This window comes from Hylobates moloch, unplaced genomic scaffold, assembly GCF_009828535.3.
Source record: "Hylobates moloch isolate HMO894 unplaced genomic scaffold, HMol_V3 SCAFFOLD_13, whole genome shotgun sequence".
Taxonomy (NCBI): Eukaryota; Metazoa; Chordata; class Mammalia; order Primates; family Hylobatidae; genus Hylobates; species Hylobates moloch.
The window spans coordinates 18,724,364-18,738,999 of record NW_026652288.1 but is presented as its reverse complement, the minus strand read 5'-3'; the positions used below and the strand labels follow the sequence as shown (position 1 = coordinate 18,738,999).

At 40.9% G+C, this 14,636-nt stretch overlaps 1 protein-coding gene across 1 annotated transcript; it reads right to left on the bottom strand.

Annotated features, from left to right (window-relative positions):
* Positions 1–548: 548 nt before the first annotated feature.
* On the bottom strand, positions 549–5,845 carry LOC116480327 (bromodomain and WD repeat-containing protein 3-like). The gene is given in 2 exon segments (XM_032172298.3): positions 549–5,629; positions 5,632–5,845. Coding segments are annotated over 2 exon segments (5,256 nt in total). The 5' UTR covers positions 5,807–5,845.
* Positions 5,846–14,636: the final 8,791 nt, after the last annotated feature.

Below are 14,636 nucleotides of genomic sequence, written 5' to 3'. Positions count from 1 at the left end.
TATGTACACCAGGTTTTGGGCTCTTGGAGGCCCTCTTAGAATTCTGCCTGCCATAGATGTGTGCTTGAAAAGACTATATTTTATATATACACTGTGTTCAGTGTTTCATAAACGTCTATTTGATCAAACTTACTATGACCTCAAATCTTCTATGTCCTTACAAATTGCACAGGTTTTAATGTGTCTGAAACAATGTTTATGTTAATATCTTGACATTCATGAAAGTAGTGTAGTCAAATCAGTGAAATTTCAGACTGAGAAATTAGTGCCATTTAAGACACTTGCATTTTATCTCTCAAATATATATATATATTTTTGTCTACACAGTTCTCTAAGAACTTAGGGAGAATCAATTCCTTCCTATTTCACAGATACATCAGATAATGATACTCTACTCTTGGGCATAGAAAGGTTGTTGCTCCACCAGTTCCATTCTCCGATAACTCTAAAGCATCCTACAGGATCCTCTTCAGTCATCTCTTCATATAATACCTGACCCCCAACATGATATTATCTTTTTTTTTAAGTTATTCTAAATTTATTAACTGTTAATAATTCCATCCCATGAAATGGCTAACCCTGGCTTTTTCTGTCATTTTACGCACTCTGCCTGATCTGGATGTACCAAGATTCAGAGGATCCTCAGTGGACACAAAATTGTCATTATCAGAATCATCATTATATAAAACAGTCCTCCTGCCTTGGTTTCTTGTTTTAATTCGAGGCAGTCTACTGAAACGTCCTGAAAACATGGTATCAAATTCATCATCTGCAATACGTGCTCGTTTGGCTCTGGTAGCTCCTCTAGAAGCACCTCTTCCTCCTCTCCCCCTTCCCCTCCCCCTAGTGCCACCTCCACCTCTTCCTCGACTCCCTTGTCCCCTGCCTCCTCTTCCTCTGCCTCCTCTACTCCATCTACCCCATCTTCCCCATCTGCCTCTTCCTCCTGTGCCTCTGGTCTTCCAATTTCTTTTTCCATTGCCATGTTGCTTTCTGAGTTTTCTTTTAGGTCTGGTTTGTATGAATTTGCTATAATCATGGTCTCCATCTACGTAATCTTGATCTGTTCTGGAAGTTGATTCAGAGTCAGAGTCAGAACCACAGGTACTTTCAGAACTTAAACTGGATCCTAACTCTCCACTCGCTGAGGTGGATAAATGAGATTTCTCTTTTGTTTCTTTTTTCTCTTTATCTTCTCCTCCCATGTTTTCATCTTCTTCTGATGCACTAAGTAGTCTTCTCTTGATTCCTGTCCGGGGCTCTCTGCCATCACCATTTGTAAGGGGTCCATCAAGGGAGTGATCTTGTTTAACTGGCAAAACTCTATTCCGAAATGATTTGGCTTTCCCTGGGTCATGGCTATTTCCACTTCGGCTATATCCACCAAAGCTCAATGAAGAAAATGGCCCATCTGGCTCATCATCAAGTAGATATAGTGAAAGCCCTTCAGCAGCATCTGAAACAGGAGATGAGAAAGGAGAGCTAGTCCTGGCATAAGATACTGAGGTATTCTGGTCATTTTTAGGCTGCAACTTCATTTGTTTCTGCTTCCCTTTTGGACTAGGTGCTCCACTATTAGGTAATGAACTGCTGCTGCTTCTTAGACGTTTTCTGTACCGTGGCCTTCTCCTCTTCTGACTCTGGATTGCTGACTTATATTCAGAGATGATATTTTTGATATGACTTTCAAATAAGGCAGATAATTGCAGCATCATGCTATAGATCCTTGACTTTTTATTAGAGGTATAAGCTTTGGAGTTGTTGACTATTTGGCGAACATCCTTATAAAATTCCAGAGGACTACCATAGTTTCCTGCTTCCAAAGTTTCTTTCACAGTGCTGAAGTCCACAGGAGTATCTATAACATCTTGATAATCCTCAGAAAGAGATGAATCTTGTTGTCTTTCTGGAACAACAGACTCTGAGGATTCTCCCTCTTGCTCCTGATGACCTGCGTAAGAAAGAAGATCGGCTGGCTGTCGAAATGGCTCCGAGTCTTCACGTTCATAAATGAGGCTCAATAGTTCCTTGCATTGTTTTTTCCAAGCATCAGGATTACACTTTAAAGACTGTCTTCTGCCTCGGCATTTGACCCTTCTTCCAGATGAAGTACCAGGACCGTCTGAATCTAAATCAACCATTTCTGTATCCTCCTCTGCATCAGTACTGTTTCGTTCTTCTGCTTTAATTTTATTATAAGTATCCAGTATATCAGTACAGCTCTGATCCCCAATAAATTGAAGTAAGACATCAGTTACAATTTTAGCTGCTTTAACTATAGGACTGTCTGGCACATTGAAAGTCCTGGCATTATGCTCAATATAGCGTACCTCCCACATTAATGCTGATATTCTCCTGTAAAAGCGATTTTCAAGTCTCCGCCTGATGGTATTGAGGTCAGTTGGATAAGCAACTACAGTACAATACAAGGGGTAGGCACTGAGATCCACTGGAACAGCAAAAGGGCTGGCAAAATCCAGGGAAAGAAGGTGGTTGATGCCCTGAATAACCCGTTCACATTCTTCATCTCTGGAATGAGCCCCCCACTCTCCTTCCTGGGGTTTGTATAGCAAAGAAGTCAATTCTTCCTGGGAGACAGGAACACCAGCACCAACTTCATCTGGAAAGGCAGTTCCTTCTAGAATTGGCTCCATATCCCAGGGGCTCATCTTTTCTCTCTCATTATTGTCCCAGTGAACACTGTAACACTGGAAAGAATTATCAGGATACTCTGGTTGAAAAGGCTGCTGACTCTGCACAGTCCCAAACCACCAGGCGTCATCTATTATACTGCGGAATCTATCACCAATCTGCCAGTTCCTTTCTTTGGCTTCATTATAAAACTGATGTAGCACAAGGAAGTCAATGACATCCGGCATGTCATGATACTTAATGGAAAAAGATTCTCCAGTCATTTTGCCTGAAATTGGGTCCAGAAATGCAAGCTTCAAGCAGCACAGTGTGGGTGGGCCAACCTCATATTTGATTCCTACAATCTTAACAAACTCTTGCTCCCTGAGATCCATTTTGTTCCATGGCTGTTTTTGTAAATTAACACTGTATATTTTTGATTTCCTTACAGCCCGAACATAAGCTTCATGTCCTTGCCTAAAATAGATAAGCTCATCTCCCATTTGTGGGACAAATGGGGAACGTCGGGGTATAGTATCCAAGATCCACTGAGGGGCAAACCATTTTTCATTAGGCTCACCTGCCATAGAAACCAGTCCTCCTTTCTTCTTTCTAGTCTGCTTAGGTTTCTTCTGCCTTTCATCTAGGGGCTTCAAATTTTCCTCATCAGAGCTGCTGCATATTTTGCGTGTTGTCTGTCTGGTTTGTCTTTTTGGGGGTTGTAAATTTATTCCAGCATCTGCTGTCCAATCAGAATATTCACTTGATGAATCACTGGAAGAACTTTCACTTTGCCATTCAACAACAGGATCCTCTACCAAAGCATCACTTGTGCCAACAGTTTCAGCTTCCTCTGAGGAGCTGTCTGAGTCTTCCTGTACACCTGAATTTTGACATGATGCTTGTGAATTATGCCCTATGTTGGACCGTGTTTGGTAAGTATGCTGACGTTTGCGCTGTGTCCTGCGTAAAGAACGCCCACAGCTAGGCTCATAATCATTCCTTTGAGTAGTGTAAGATGGTTTTTTCTTCTTTTCCACTGTATAAAGACTGATTTCTATGTCACCTTTTGCAGTTCGACATTATTCCTGTACCCTACTAACCCCATTATTTAGTTCATTGACCACCACTCTTCTGCTCCATGCCATGAGATCTCTTTCAGTGGCCATCTGGCTCTGAGGAGCATTGTTATGCATTTGTCTAATACCTTCAATTTGACTACTATGTCTTCGAAGCCTGATGTTTGGGGAAGAAGATATGTCCATGTTTGGACTTCTCAGAGCACCATTAACAGAGTATGCTCTATTAACTGGAAAATGTGGAACATCTCCTTCATTAATCAGTCTCAGGTCTTGTTCTCTCTGCAGCTCCCTGATTATTCCATCAAGAATGCTCTCATCTTGGTCATTGGTTTGCTGCCCAATTACCTGTTCTACTACCTCACCATCACCATTAGCCACATAGCCCAGCTGTGGTATAAGCTGTTCATCTTTACAATTTTCCCGTCCTGGTACCAACCGTTGGAATTTTGTGGGATGAGGATTTCCATCAACATCCACCAAAAATGGAGGAGGCATGAGGTGAGGAGCTTGTTGGGTTTGTTCATCCAATACATAGTTATTGGCATCACGAATAAGAGGACGATAATCCGTGTGGAAGAACATCTGATCTGGAATCTTTTCGTAGTATTTACTGCATCCAAAACCAAAAAGCAGCAAATGCCCATGAGAATCTGTGCAGGCAAAATGGTTTCCATCTGGTGAAAATTTACAATCAAACACCGCACCATGGCCTTGGCCTTCAATCATGTTAAAGTAATTCCGAATTTTGGTCCCCCGGTCAAGGTCCCAAATAAAAATGTTCCCATCATGACCTGCTGAATGTATGATCCTTTGATCAAATGGATGGGCTTCCAGAACGAATACTTCATCATCATGTCCAGATAATGTATGAAGAAGCTGTCCTGTGATAGAATTCCACACTTTCAAAAGAAAATTGTTCACTGCAGTAATAACTGTGGTATCATAGCGATCCCAGGCCACCATAGTCACCTTAAGTTTAGTGATCTTGTCTTCTCCAGGTGGCAAATTATTGGCAGTCATTTTAATAGCCATGTCTAGCACTATACTCTTCCATTCTTGTTGCTGATACTGCCAAATTCTTGCCGTTCCATCTTGACTTCCACTAACAAATCTTAAACTGTCTCCATTGTTACAGAACTGAACAGCAACAACTTTATCCGTATGTGACTCTAATTCAGCAATTTTCTCAGGAACCTCAGAACCCAAATAATATATTCTAATCACATGGTCAGTACTACCAGTTGTAATGAACATACCACCAGAACTGAAAGATGAACAAGATATCTGGACTCCAGGTCTGGATCTCTCAGTAAATTTCACTGGGCGATCTCTAAACTTCATTGTTTTTACATGCCATTGCCAGAAACAGATTGTTCCATCAGCACCAGTAGAAGTGAGGTATCTGTTTGTGCCTTTAGTTGATGGACAAAACTGTATGGAAGTAATAGAAGCTGAATGGCCCTGAAGGACTGCAACGGGTGCACAAGTTCGAAGACACCATGCTCTTACTACCTTATCACAGCTGCCTGCGGCAATAGGAGTGTTTTCATAGTTAACAGCCATGTCAGAAATTTCAGCAGAGTGTCCACGAAGTGTAGCAAGAAGGCGTCCATCATCTGTAGCCCAAATTTTTACTAAACAGTTATCTGAACCTGTAAAAATTCTTCTCCCACTTCGGTCAAATGCTACACAGTAGACTGATGACAAGTGCCCCAGAATTCTCTTATGCATCTTAATGTGCTGGTAAGCAGATGAAGGGAAAATGTGACCAAAGCGACTACATCCGGTTAATTGCCTGGCAGAGGTGATATTCACCACATTTGGAGGTTTCACATAATTTACAGGTAGTTCTGGAGGTCTGCCTCTATGCAGAGCCGCAAAAGCAGACCCATTCCATAGTGTTCTCTTACAGTCAGATCCTCGAAGTTTCTTCGGTGCTCTTTCCCCTCCCAATCTAAGCGGCGCGGAATCAGCTGATGCTCCTCGAGCTCCTGCACTAGCACCTGAGCGTATTTGTTGCAGGGTCCAGACTGCAAGAACCTAGCGATCAGGTAATACAGCTCGGCTTCGATCTGGGTAGGTGCCGCCGCCATTCTTTTCCCGAGGGGGTTTGGGGGCTTCGCTCCGGAGGGGCTGGCGGGGGCGGGTGGGGGCGCTGCCTCTATTGTGGTGAAGCCCCCATGCCCGGGAGTCCCGCCGCTTCCGCCGCACTCCTCGTCCTAGTTTCGCTCTCTCTCGAATTCATCGCATCACGTTTCGACCCATAGATATTCTAGCCCAAGAGCTGAGGAGGCGGAGGAGGAAGGAGAGAGAGGAGAGGGAGAGGGAGAGGGAGACAGAGAGTGAGTGAGAGAGAGAGAGGAAAGAGACAGAGAGAGAGAGAGAGAGAGAGAGACGCGGGGGGTGGGGATATTATCTTATAGTCCTTCACTTATTTGTCGTCAATTCTTCCTCTCTCCTTCCTTCCTTTCTTTCTTCCTTCCTTTCCTCCTTCCCATCTTCCCATAGTAAGCTTTTGTTACACACACACACACACACACACACACACATTTGTGAGCAGGTGCGTGTGTGAATCTCTAATTATATCTCCTCTTTTCTTATTCAGCTATACTATACTGCTATGGTTGGGTGCGAAGATTGGGAAGAAACATGTGTTTTAGGTTAACATTGTGTTCCTAGTATCCAGCATAGTTCCCGTTCCACAGTGCTGTTCAAATATTTGTTGAATAAATAATGGATATTATTTATAAATAAATGGATAAATAGATAACTGTTTATAAAGTGCCCATGATGAGGCAAGGCTTTCGTTCAATTATAATGACACTTAAGGTATCATTATAATTTATAATTATAAATTATATATGTTTATAAGTTTATATCTCTGCTTTCCCCATTTGCCTATAGAATCTCTCCACTGCTGCAGTCATCCTAATCTACAATATTACCAATTTCTTACCTGGATTATTGTAATAGTCTCCTCAGTGCTTTCCCTGTATTCTGGTTCCCTGGCTTCAAATCCGTCCTCCATACAGCAGTCAAAGTGAGCTCTTAAAACTGTAAATCACATTATTTCACCACTGTGCTTAAAACCTTTTTTAAAAAATAAAGTCTAAATTAATGTATAAGGGACAACCATACATACCAGTTTGCCTGGCACATTTCTATTTATGCTTACTATCCTAAGATAAATCCTACTCCAACTGCCTAGATGTCAGTCTATGACCCATGGGTAAAATGTCTAGTTTTTGAGGACATCCTGAAACTGGCATAAAGACTTAAATGGCCTTGCCCTTTTACATGTGCTTGGTATAGATATGAGTGAATTCGTGTTGGCTGGGGATTGCATGGCCTAGAGCTCCTTTTGGGTATCTTTGTTGTTTTTCAGCCTCACCTCTGCAAGAGCCTTTGTAACTGAGTAGCTGAATGATAGTAACACCCTGTTGATTTTTTTAGCTGTCCCCAGAGTAGTCTTTGTTCACATGCAGGGTGGACACCACTCATTGAACTCAATACATGTGAGCCACTCTGTTCAGCCTCACATCCCTAAATTTTCCACTATGTGTTCTTCTAAAAGTTGATAATATTTTTGACATGATTCCTAAATATATTGATCATTGATACTGATTGTTACCACTCATAGAACATTAATGTAAGTGAAAAATCATACTTTATTTTATTTTATTAGCATATTAGCAGTGTAAGCATTTTTATTAAGACAGTAATCTTTCCCCAGTGCACATCATGAAACAGTCAATACTTCCTTTGATCAAGGCTAGTACTTGAAAACATAACTCTTTAGGCTTAACATGTCTACTTATCTAGCGGCTAGGTAAACAATGATCAGATAAACAATGATCAGTTTGGGTTGAATATATAGGGTGCCAAGTATTAAATTGTTTGTTGTAAATATAATTTCTGAGCAAGAAAATCATGCCTCCTTCCTTGAGCATTTGAGATTTTAAGATAAAATGACAGAGCTCCCTGCCTTATAAGACTTACAGCTTATAAAAAAGATAGCTTTTACAGACAAACATTGTAATAATATTATAGAAAAAATGGCTTGCATGATGTCTGGCATACAGATGGCATTCAAATATGTACTAGTCGAATAAATAAAATAAAGCATGCATGAGAGATTAAATAAACGTACAAAGATTGAGGGAAGCATAGCAGAAAGCACTTTCTGCATGGGAAGTTAGCAAAAGCATCACAGCCATGGTTGCACGGAGACCGACCTCTGGAGCTTGTGTGTGAGCTGACTAGATGCAGAAGGCTGGAGAAGGTGTCCTGGGCAGGTGGAATTGCTTGGCAAATGTGTGGAGCTGTACTGAAAACAAAACCATGCATGGCATGTGCAGGAAGTTGAGTAGGAGTTCAGTGATCTGGAAAGGGTCCTCAAAATTTCGTGGGTAATGTTTTATCAGGATGAGAAGTAATGGCTTTGACAGTACTGATGTCCATTATACAAGTTGGTCGTGCTTCAGAATGTAGGCTTTGATATTTCTCCCTGGTCCATGCAGGATTTGATGACACAGTTATCACCTTCACAAAAGCAGCTACCCTTGTTCTTGGAGCACCTAGTCCATAGGACTGCTAGACCACATGTACTCAAAGATGGGCCTCCCAAGATCATTGTGGAGCAAACGGCCCATCCTTGCTGGTGACTATGGATGCCACTGGCTCTGGCTACTCCTAGCAAACTTCTCTTTTCTCAATGCTCCTGGATAATATATAAGAACCAAAACTAAATGAGAGAGAGTGCGCGAGGTTGTTTGCCTGAGGCTAAGTCTGTGGCGCCTCTCTACTTCTTTGCAGTGTTTGTTTATAAGATCATGTGAGGCAGGATGGTATAAAGGGAATGCTACTGAACATGTGGGTAAATCTAGAATCTGAATCCCAGCTTGGCTCGTGGCTAACTTTGTGATCTTGGGCAAATTACTTCCTTTCTTTGAATTTTGGCACAGAGGTAATTTTTGAGGTTGCTGCTAGCTCTAACAGTTTAGGACTGCATCATCCTATTGTGCCCCAGGTTGTCAGAATAACCAGGCTTTTTAGATGGTGGAGTCAGAATGGAGAAACAAGCAAACAACAAAAAAAATCTTAAGGAAAATTTTATGCGCAATATCTTATCTGGATGAGAAAAGTAATGGCCTTGATAGTACTGCTGCCCATGATTCAAGCCAATTTTTTTTTCCATAAAGTACAGTATCAATAGCCCAGGCAAGCCACTGAATCCTGGGTTGCTGGGAGTTGGAAGAAACAAGAGCTGAGATAGATGGACATAGTCTGATGCCATAGGCTCATCTCTTCTGAAACTTTCACACAATCTCGGGCATCAAAGCTGTTTGCCTTTGAGTGAGAACAGCCTCCTCTCTAGGGGGACTCCTATTTGCTCACTATGTCTCAGAAAGCAAGAGAAAAACAAAAACAGCGGGACCACTCTTTGCTAACCCTTTGCTAGCACACCAGTCTTAAGAGGGTCAGAGTCTGGTGGCTCTGGTCTTCTCAGAGACTGCTTTAACAGAAATACCTCACGGCCTGGGTAGGGCGCAGTGAACTGCAGCATTTCTCTGAGGGAAAGAGAGCTCCAGTATCATATCTAATAGAAAAATGTTATGGGTGTGACGCTGTGTAGGAGGACTTGTTTCTGTGATGGAGCCTTATGAAAAGATACACAGACTAAACAAGCAAACAAAAAAGTGGCAGACATGAATGTACTTCCTGCCACATTTTACACAACATGGAGGTACTTCCTGCCACATTTTACACAGAGATGAAAGTTGATTTTGAGAACACAAAGATATTACAGTAAATACTTTCATCTCTATAATAACAAGAGTGAGAAAAATCATTAGGGTTATGTTTGTCTCTCTCTCTGTGTGTGTGTGTGTGTGTGTGTGTGTGTGGTATCTGGCTACTGTACTTTAACAATAATTCCTCTTGACATTATACAAGGTCAGCAAGTCACCTCAAGACCACCCTGCTCGAGGGTTTGCTTTCCACACAGGGCTACATGGGCTCCCTCAGCTGAGAAATGTCACCCAGCACCTTTCATATTTATGGTGACTCATAAACAGGAAACCAGTCCTGTCCATGACATTGTAACTTTTTCATATCTCAAATCCTTTTATGTAAATGAAAACACACACACACACGCATGCATACATACACACACACACACACACACACACACACACACACACACACACACCCCCCAAACAAAACAAGAGAACTTGGCTGCCTTCTGCTTTCTGGGCCAAAATAAATATTGCCAAATTAGTAAGGCATACTGAACAAATTAAGCGCTAAATGCAAATTTATCGACTGAAATCCAATGGCAGAGTCACCAAAGAGCTTACAGTGGTGGAGTGCAGCCCTGTAAGTAGGTGTTTGTGTTGGCGAGTCTCTGCAGAGGGACATGGGAACAGTAATATAAAAAGAGAGCATTTCTGTTACACCCAAGATGAACAGTTTGTTTTAGAAAGTTCAAGTAAACAGTGTCTAACATATATTCACTGAATTCAGAATCTCAGTTGCTAACAGGAAAGGGATGAAAAAAATAAGCTGGCAAAAAATTTTAAAAAATATCTCATTTGGAAATGTTCAAGTCAGCATCATAAATCATCTGATGAGATGGAGACGTTCCTCCTCATCTCTGAGCCATGAATAAGCCTCAACAGTGCTTCACAAAGGCAAACAAGAACTTCTCCCTGAAGGATATTTAAAACCTACAAAATAAGGAGAAGATTTATCCCAATATTGTCTAATGTCCCAAGTGGAATATACATGATCCTTTAAAGTTATGGGCATCATTTATGATGTCAACGTTTTAAAAGTTGTACATGTATTGCCTTGTTTTGGTGATTGATTTGGGAGGGGTTGAGGTAGAGAGTGGACATGTTTTTAAATGTGATCCTGTGATCGTGGACTCAGTGACAGCCCTTCCTACACTGCTCAGGTTCTCTCATCTACTTTATTATGAAATACTCTAAGATGCAGAGAAACTCAGTAAGATCTCTGTTTGCATTAGATGCTTCTTCTTTTGCAAAGAGTTCCCACTTGTCTCATCTTTGAAACTAGACAATTGAAGACACCATGATTCAGAGAAGTCTTTTATCACGTACTACAAATTGAGAATAGAATGGGAACAGCACAGTATGTCAAGCCTAGAAGGATGTTTAGAACACTGTCTTTAACAGAGGAAAAATCTGTGCCAGAGAAAGTTCTAGAAGACTATTATTTTTATCTGCTGACTCTTAACCAAAGTTCTTTCTACATACCACTCTCTTCTCAAACACAGTTATTATTTACAGATTTTTTCTATAGATAATGTTCTTTTCCTACACACAGCAACACAGAGTAACAGAGTTAAATTTCTCCTTTTTCATGCCATATTTTGTCTCAAAAAATCCAGTGGCCTTTTTCTGCAGAGGAGGAAATCAAGTCTCAACTCCTCAAGCAATTTGTGTTTTGAGGATACTCTTGGCCTTTGTTGGCCAAGACAGAAGACAAGTTTAGAAGTGGCAGTGCCAGGATGATAGTGAGAAAACTGTGAAGCAGAAAAAAGCCCAGATATAACAAGTGAAGAAAGGGAACTATATTAATATTTAGTGGGTGGGAATAAAAGTGACTTAGACATTATCTTCCCCAATATGACATTCCCTAAGAAATCAGCTAGTGTTACCTTTTCAAAAGTTAATTTAAATTTTTTAAAATTAACACATTTATATTTATTTATCATGTACAACATAATGTTGTGAAATATGCATACACTATGAAATGGCTGAATCCAGCAAATTAATATATATATTACCTGACATACTTATTATTTTGTAGTGAGAACCCTTAACATCTAGTGTTACATTTTTTAAAGTGTCTAGACAGTCAAAGGAATGAGCATTAACTTGATTTAATTTATTTTCATATCGCAATTTCAACAATCTAGAAACCAAGCAACTATAATCTATAATAAGCAGCAATACCTTCAGTTCAGGGGCTCACACAGCATAGCAAACAACCTCGTAAGTGTAGCTTAATTTACCTGTGACACCCTGGATTCATCTTAGATTTCTTTTTTTTGATCAATAGTGTAAGTCAATAAACATCCACACATATACTCAGAAACCTATCCCTAGGAGTTCAGGAAAAACTTGAACTACTAAAAAAAAAAATTAAAACAGAAGTTAAACAAAACTCTTTTATACTGATTTAAATGAGAAGTGATATAAAAATAAGGACAGTTATTTTATTAATAATTATACTCATTAACAATATGTAAATTTCTTGGTGAAAATAACCAGAGTTTATTGTTATTGCAGTTCAATTCTCAGTCATGTCTCCTTCAGTGGAATATTAAACTAGGACCTCGCGTGGCCCTGGTTCTTGGTGTAGAACCCACAGCCATCACCTTAGCTGGGTGGCCAATCCCTCCTCTCCACCTGAGCAAGGCAGCTCAGAGTGTCAATCTGCTCCAGAATCGACCTGCTCCACCATCAAGGGATTGGGTCCTCCTGTCCTGCAGAAGATACAATGACTGTCACCTGTTATTGGCCAGTTTAAAGCAACAGGTGTCTTCCAGTGTGTAGAGGTTTAATGAATAAATATTAATTTTACTCTTTTCACATGGGTTGATCTGCCCTAGAATAATCTTGGGTTGCCTAATTCTTCCTACCTCAAAGGTTGATTGTTGTTCAGATGAATTAAACTGTGAATATGAAAGTTTTGGGTAACCTCAGAGAACTAACAATTTGAGGAGATTGGTTATTAGTGTGGATACTCACGGAAAGGCTGTGGCAAACTTAAAATCTGTGCTGACTTTTAAAGTGACACCATATGAAGTTATTTGTAAGACATAGGGGGGTTTGTGTTTCAGGCCAGGTTTTTCTAAAGCAGTGAGCTGGGAGTAGAATGGACTAGGGGTTGAATAACCACCTTGGCTGCAAGGATGACCACCACTCATACAAAAGCAGTCTCCCAGGAGTGGCCTCCTTTTCAGCCTTACTCAATTAACAGCACTGTGCTGGGGCACTTGGAAAAGCACGGGATCACTGGAGGGCTCCCTGGGAAGCACAGGTCCTGTGGGAAATGAGCCAGGTCCTCACACCTGCCTGTTTCTCTGCCAGCACTCCTCTCTGTCTCCTTATAGACTTCTTCAGATTTCTTTTCAGAGTATTCTCTTTACACAGACACCATCCAAACTCATCATGCAAATCTTTGCACTCAATCCAATGCCCAGCACATTTGAGGATGTAATAAATATCTAGACTAATCTTACTGTACTATCATTGTCAACATCATTATCATCATCATTAGAATTTATTTAATCTTTACAACGTTCTTTTTAGTTCCTTAATTAGGAAAAATCCAAAGTTCATCTCATACATATAACTGGTAAATATGTTATTTACAGTTTGTCTTACATCACAAAGTCTATATTGACTGAACAATTTGATATCAGAGAATTCACTCAGCATGGTGAAAATATTCCTTTTGTTGCTGCTGTAAGTTTTGTTGAGATATCCTGAAATAAGGTAACAGGTATCTGGGCAGCTTTATTCAGACAGTGTTGCCTTGACCAGGCTGTTTTCTGCTGGGGGATGATCTACCGTCCAAGTGTATGTATCTGGTCTTTCAAACTGTGTGGTGACCTCTTTAAGAGTATAAATCTTATCTCCTCTTTCTGTACTCTTTTCCAGTATCTAACACAAGACTTCACACTTAATAAATGTTCAGAAAAAATCTCTGCAATAAATGAGGGAGCCTGAGAGCAGATGGGGTTTGGGTTGGACCAGCATTGTCTTCTGTTGAGCATAAAGACTGGTAATTCTGTAGTCCTGTCTACAGTCATACGTATCCATAAAACTCCATTTCTCCATACATGAAAACACACTCGACACAGCTGATGTACATGCATCTCTCTACACACTCACACCTGTGCAGGCATGTGTATCCTAGTATCCCAGTATGCTCCGTTTCTGACATTCACTTCCTCTGCACTCAAAACAAGTCCCTACCCTGCCCACCACAAAGCCAGGCTCACAGCCAGGCACACTTTGAACACAGACACATGCCAACACAAACACATGCAAACTTATAAAGAGGCCAGCACTCGTGCACACACATGCTACACACGTGCACACACATGCTACACACATGCACACCTGCATATACTTCAGGTGTGTTTGAAGCTGAGACTGAAAGTTGGGAAGCACCCTGAATCCCTGCCTGTGTGGCAGTCACAGCGTTATAAAATATGTCACACTAAAAAAAATTCTCTTTAGCCCCTGAGGATTGCAGGTTGACTTTAATGTTTTCAAGGGCCCCAATACTGACTGTTCTCTAACTTTGCTCAGGGCTAGTTCCTGAACAATACATAAATTGTGTTGGAATTAACGAGAAGAATACACTGTGTTCTCTAAGTGCCTTTCGGAGCAGTGTCTCAAACGCCCAAGACAATATTACTATTGTCTCCAAAGCTCAAGCCTGTTGTTTTATCTTTGAGGAAGTTTATTCCTAGATAGAGATCTTCATAACACCAGCTGGATATGGAGACCTCGACAGGCTGGGTAGCATTTGTTGCCGCCTTATAAGAGCACCATTTTAAGAGCACCACTTAAAAACCGCTGACTTTTCTCCTTAGCAACACAGCCACTTGCCCTGCTCAGATCTGCCTTTCTGGGAAACCTCAGGCTTTAGGAATTGGCCCAGTTACTGGCAGGATCCACAGAGTTGTAAAGACCAATGGGAACGGAGAGAGTTTAAACTTTAACTTCTTCAGACATCATGGTACCATCACGAAAATGAATCAGAAACACCCACTGAGAACATTTTTCACAGTCACTGTGCAGATGACAGAAGATAAGGAATGTTAGCAAAGGTGGAAAGTTCTGTACTGATAGCATCTTAGACCTGTGCGAATGGAGA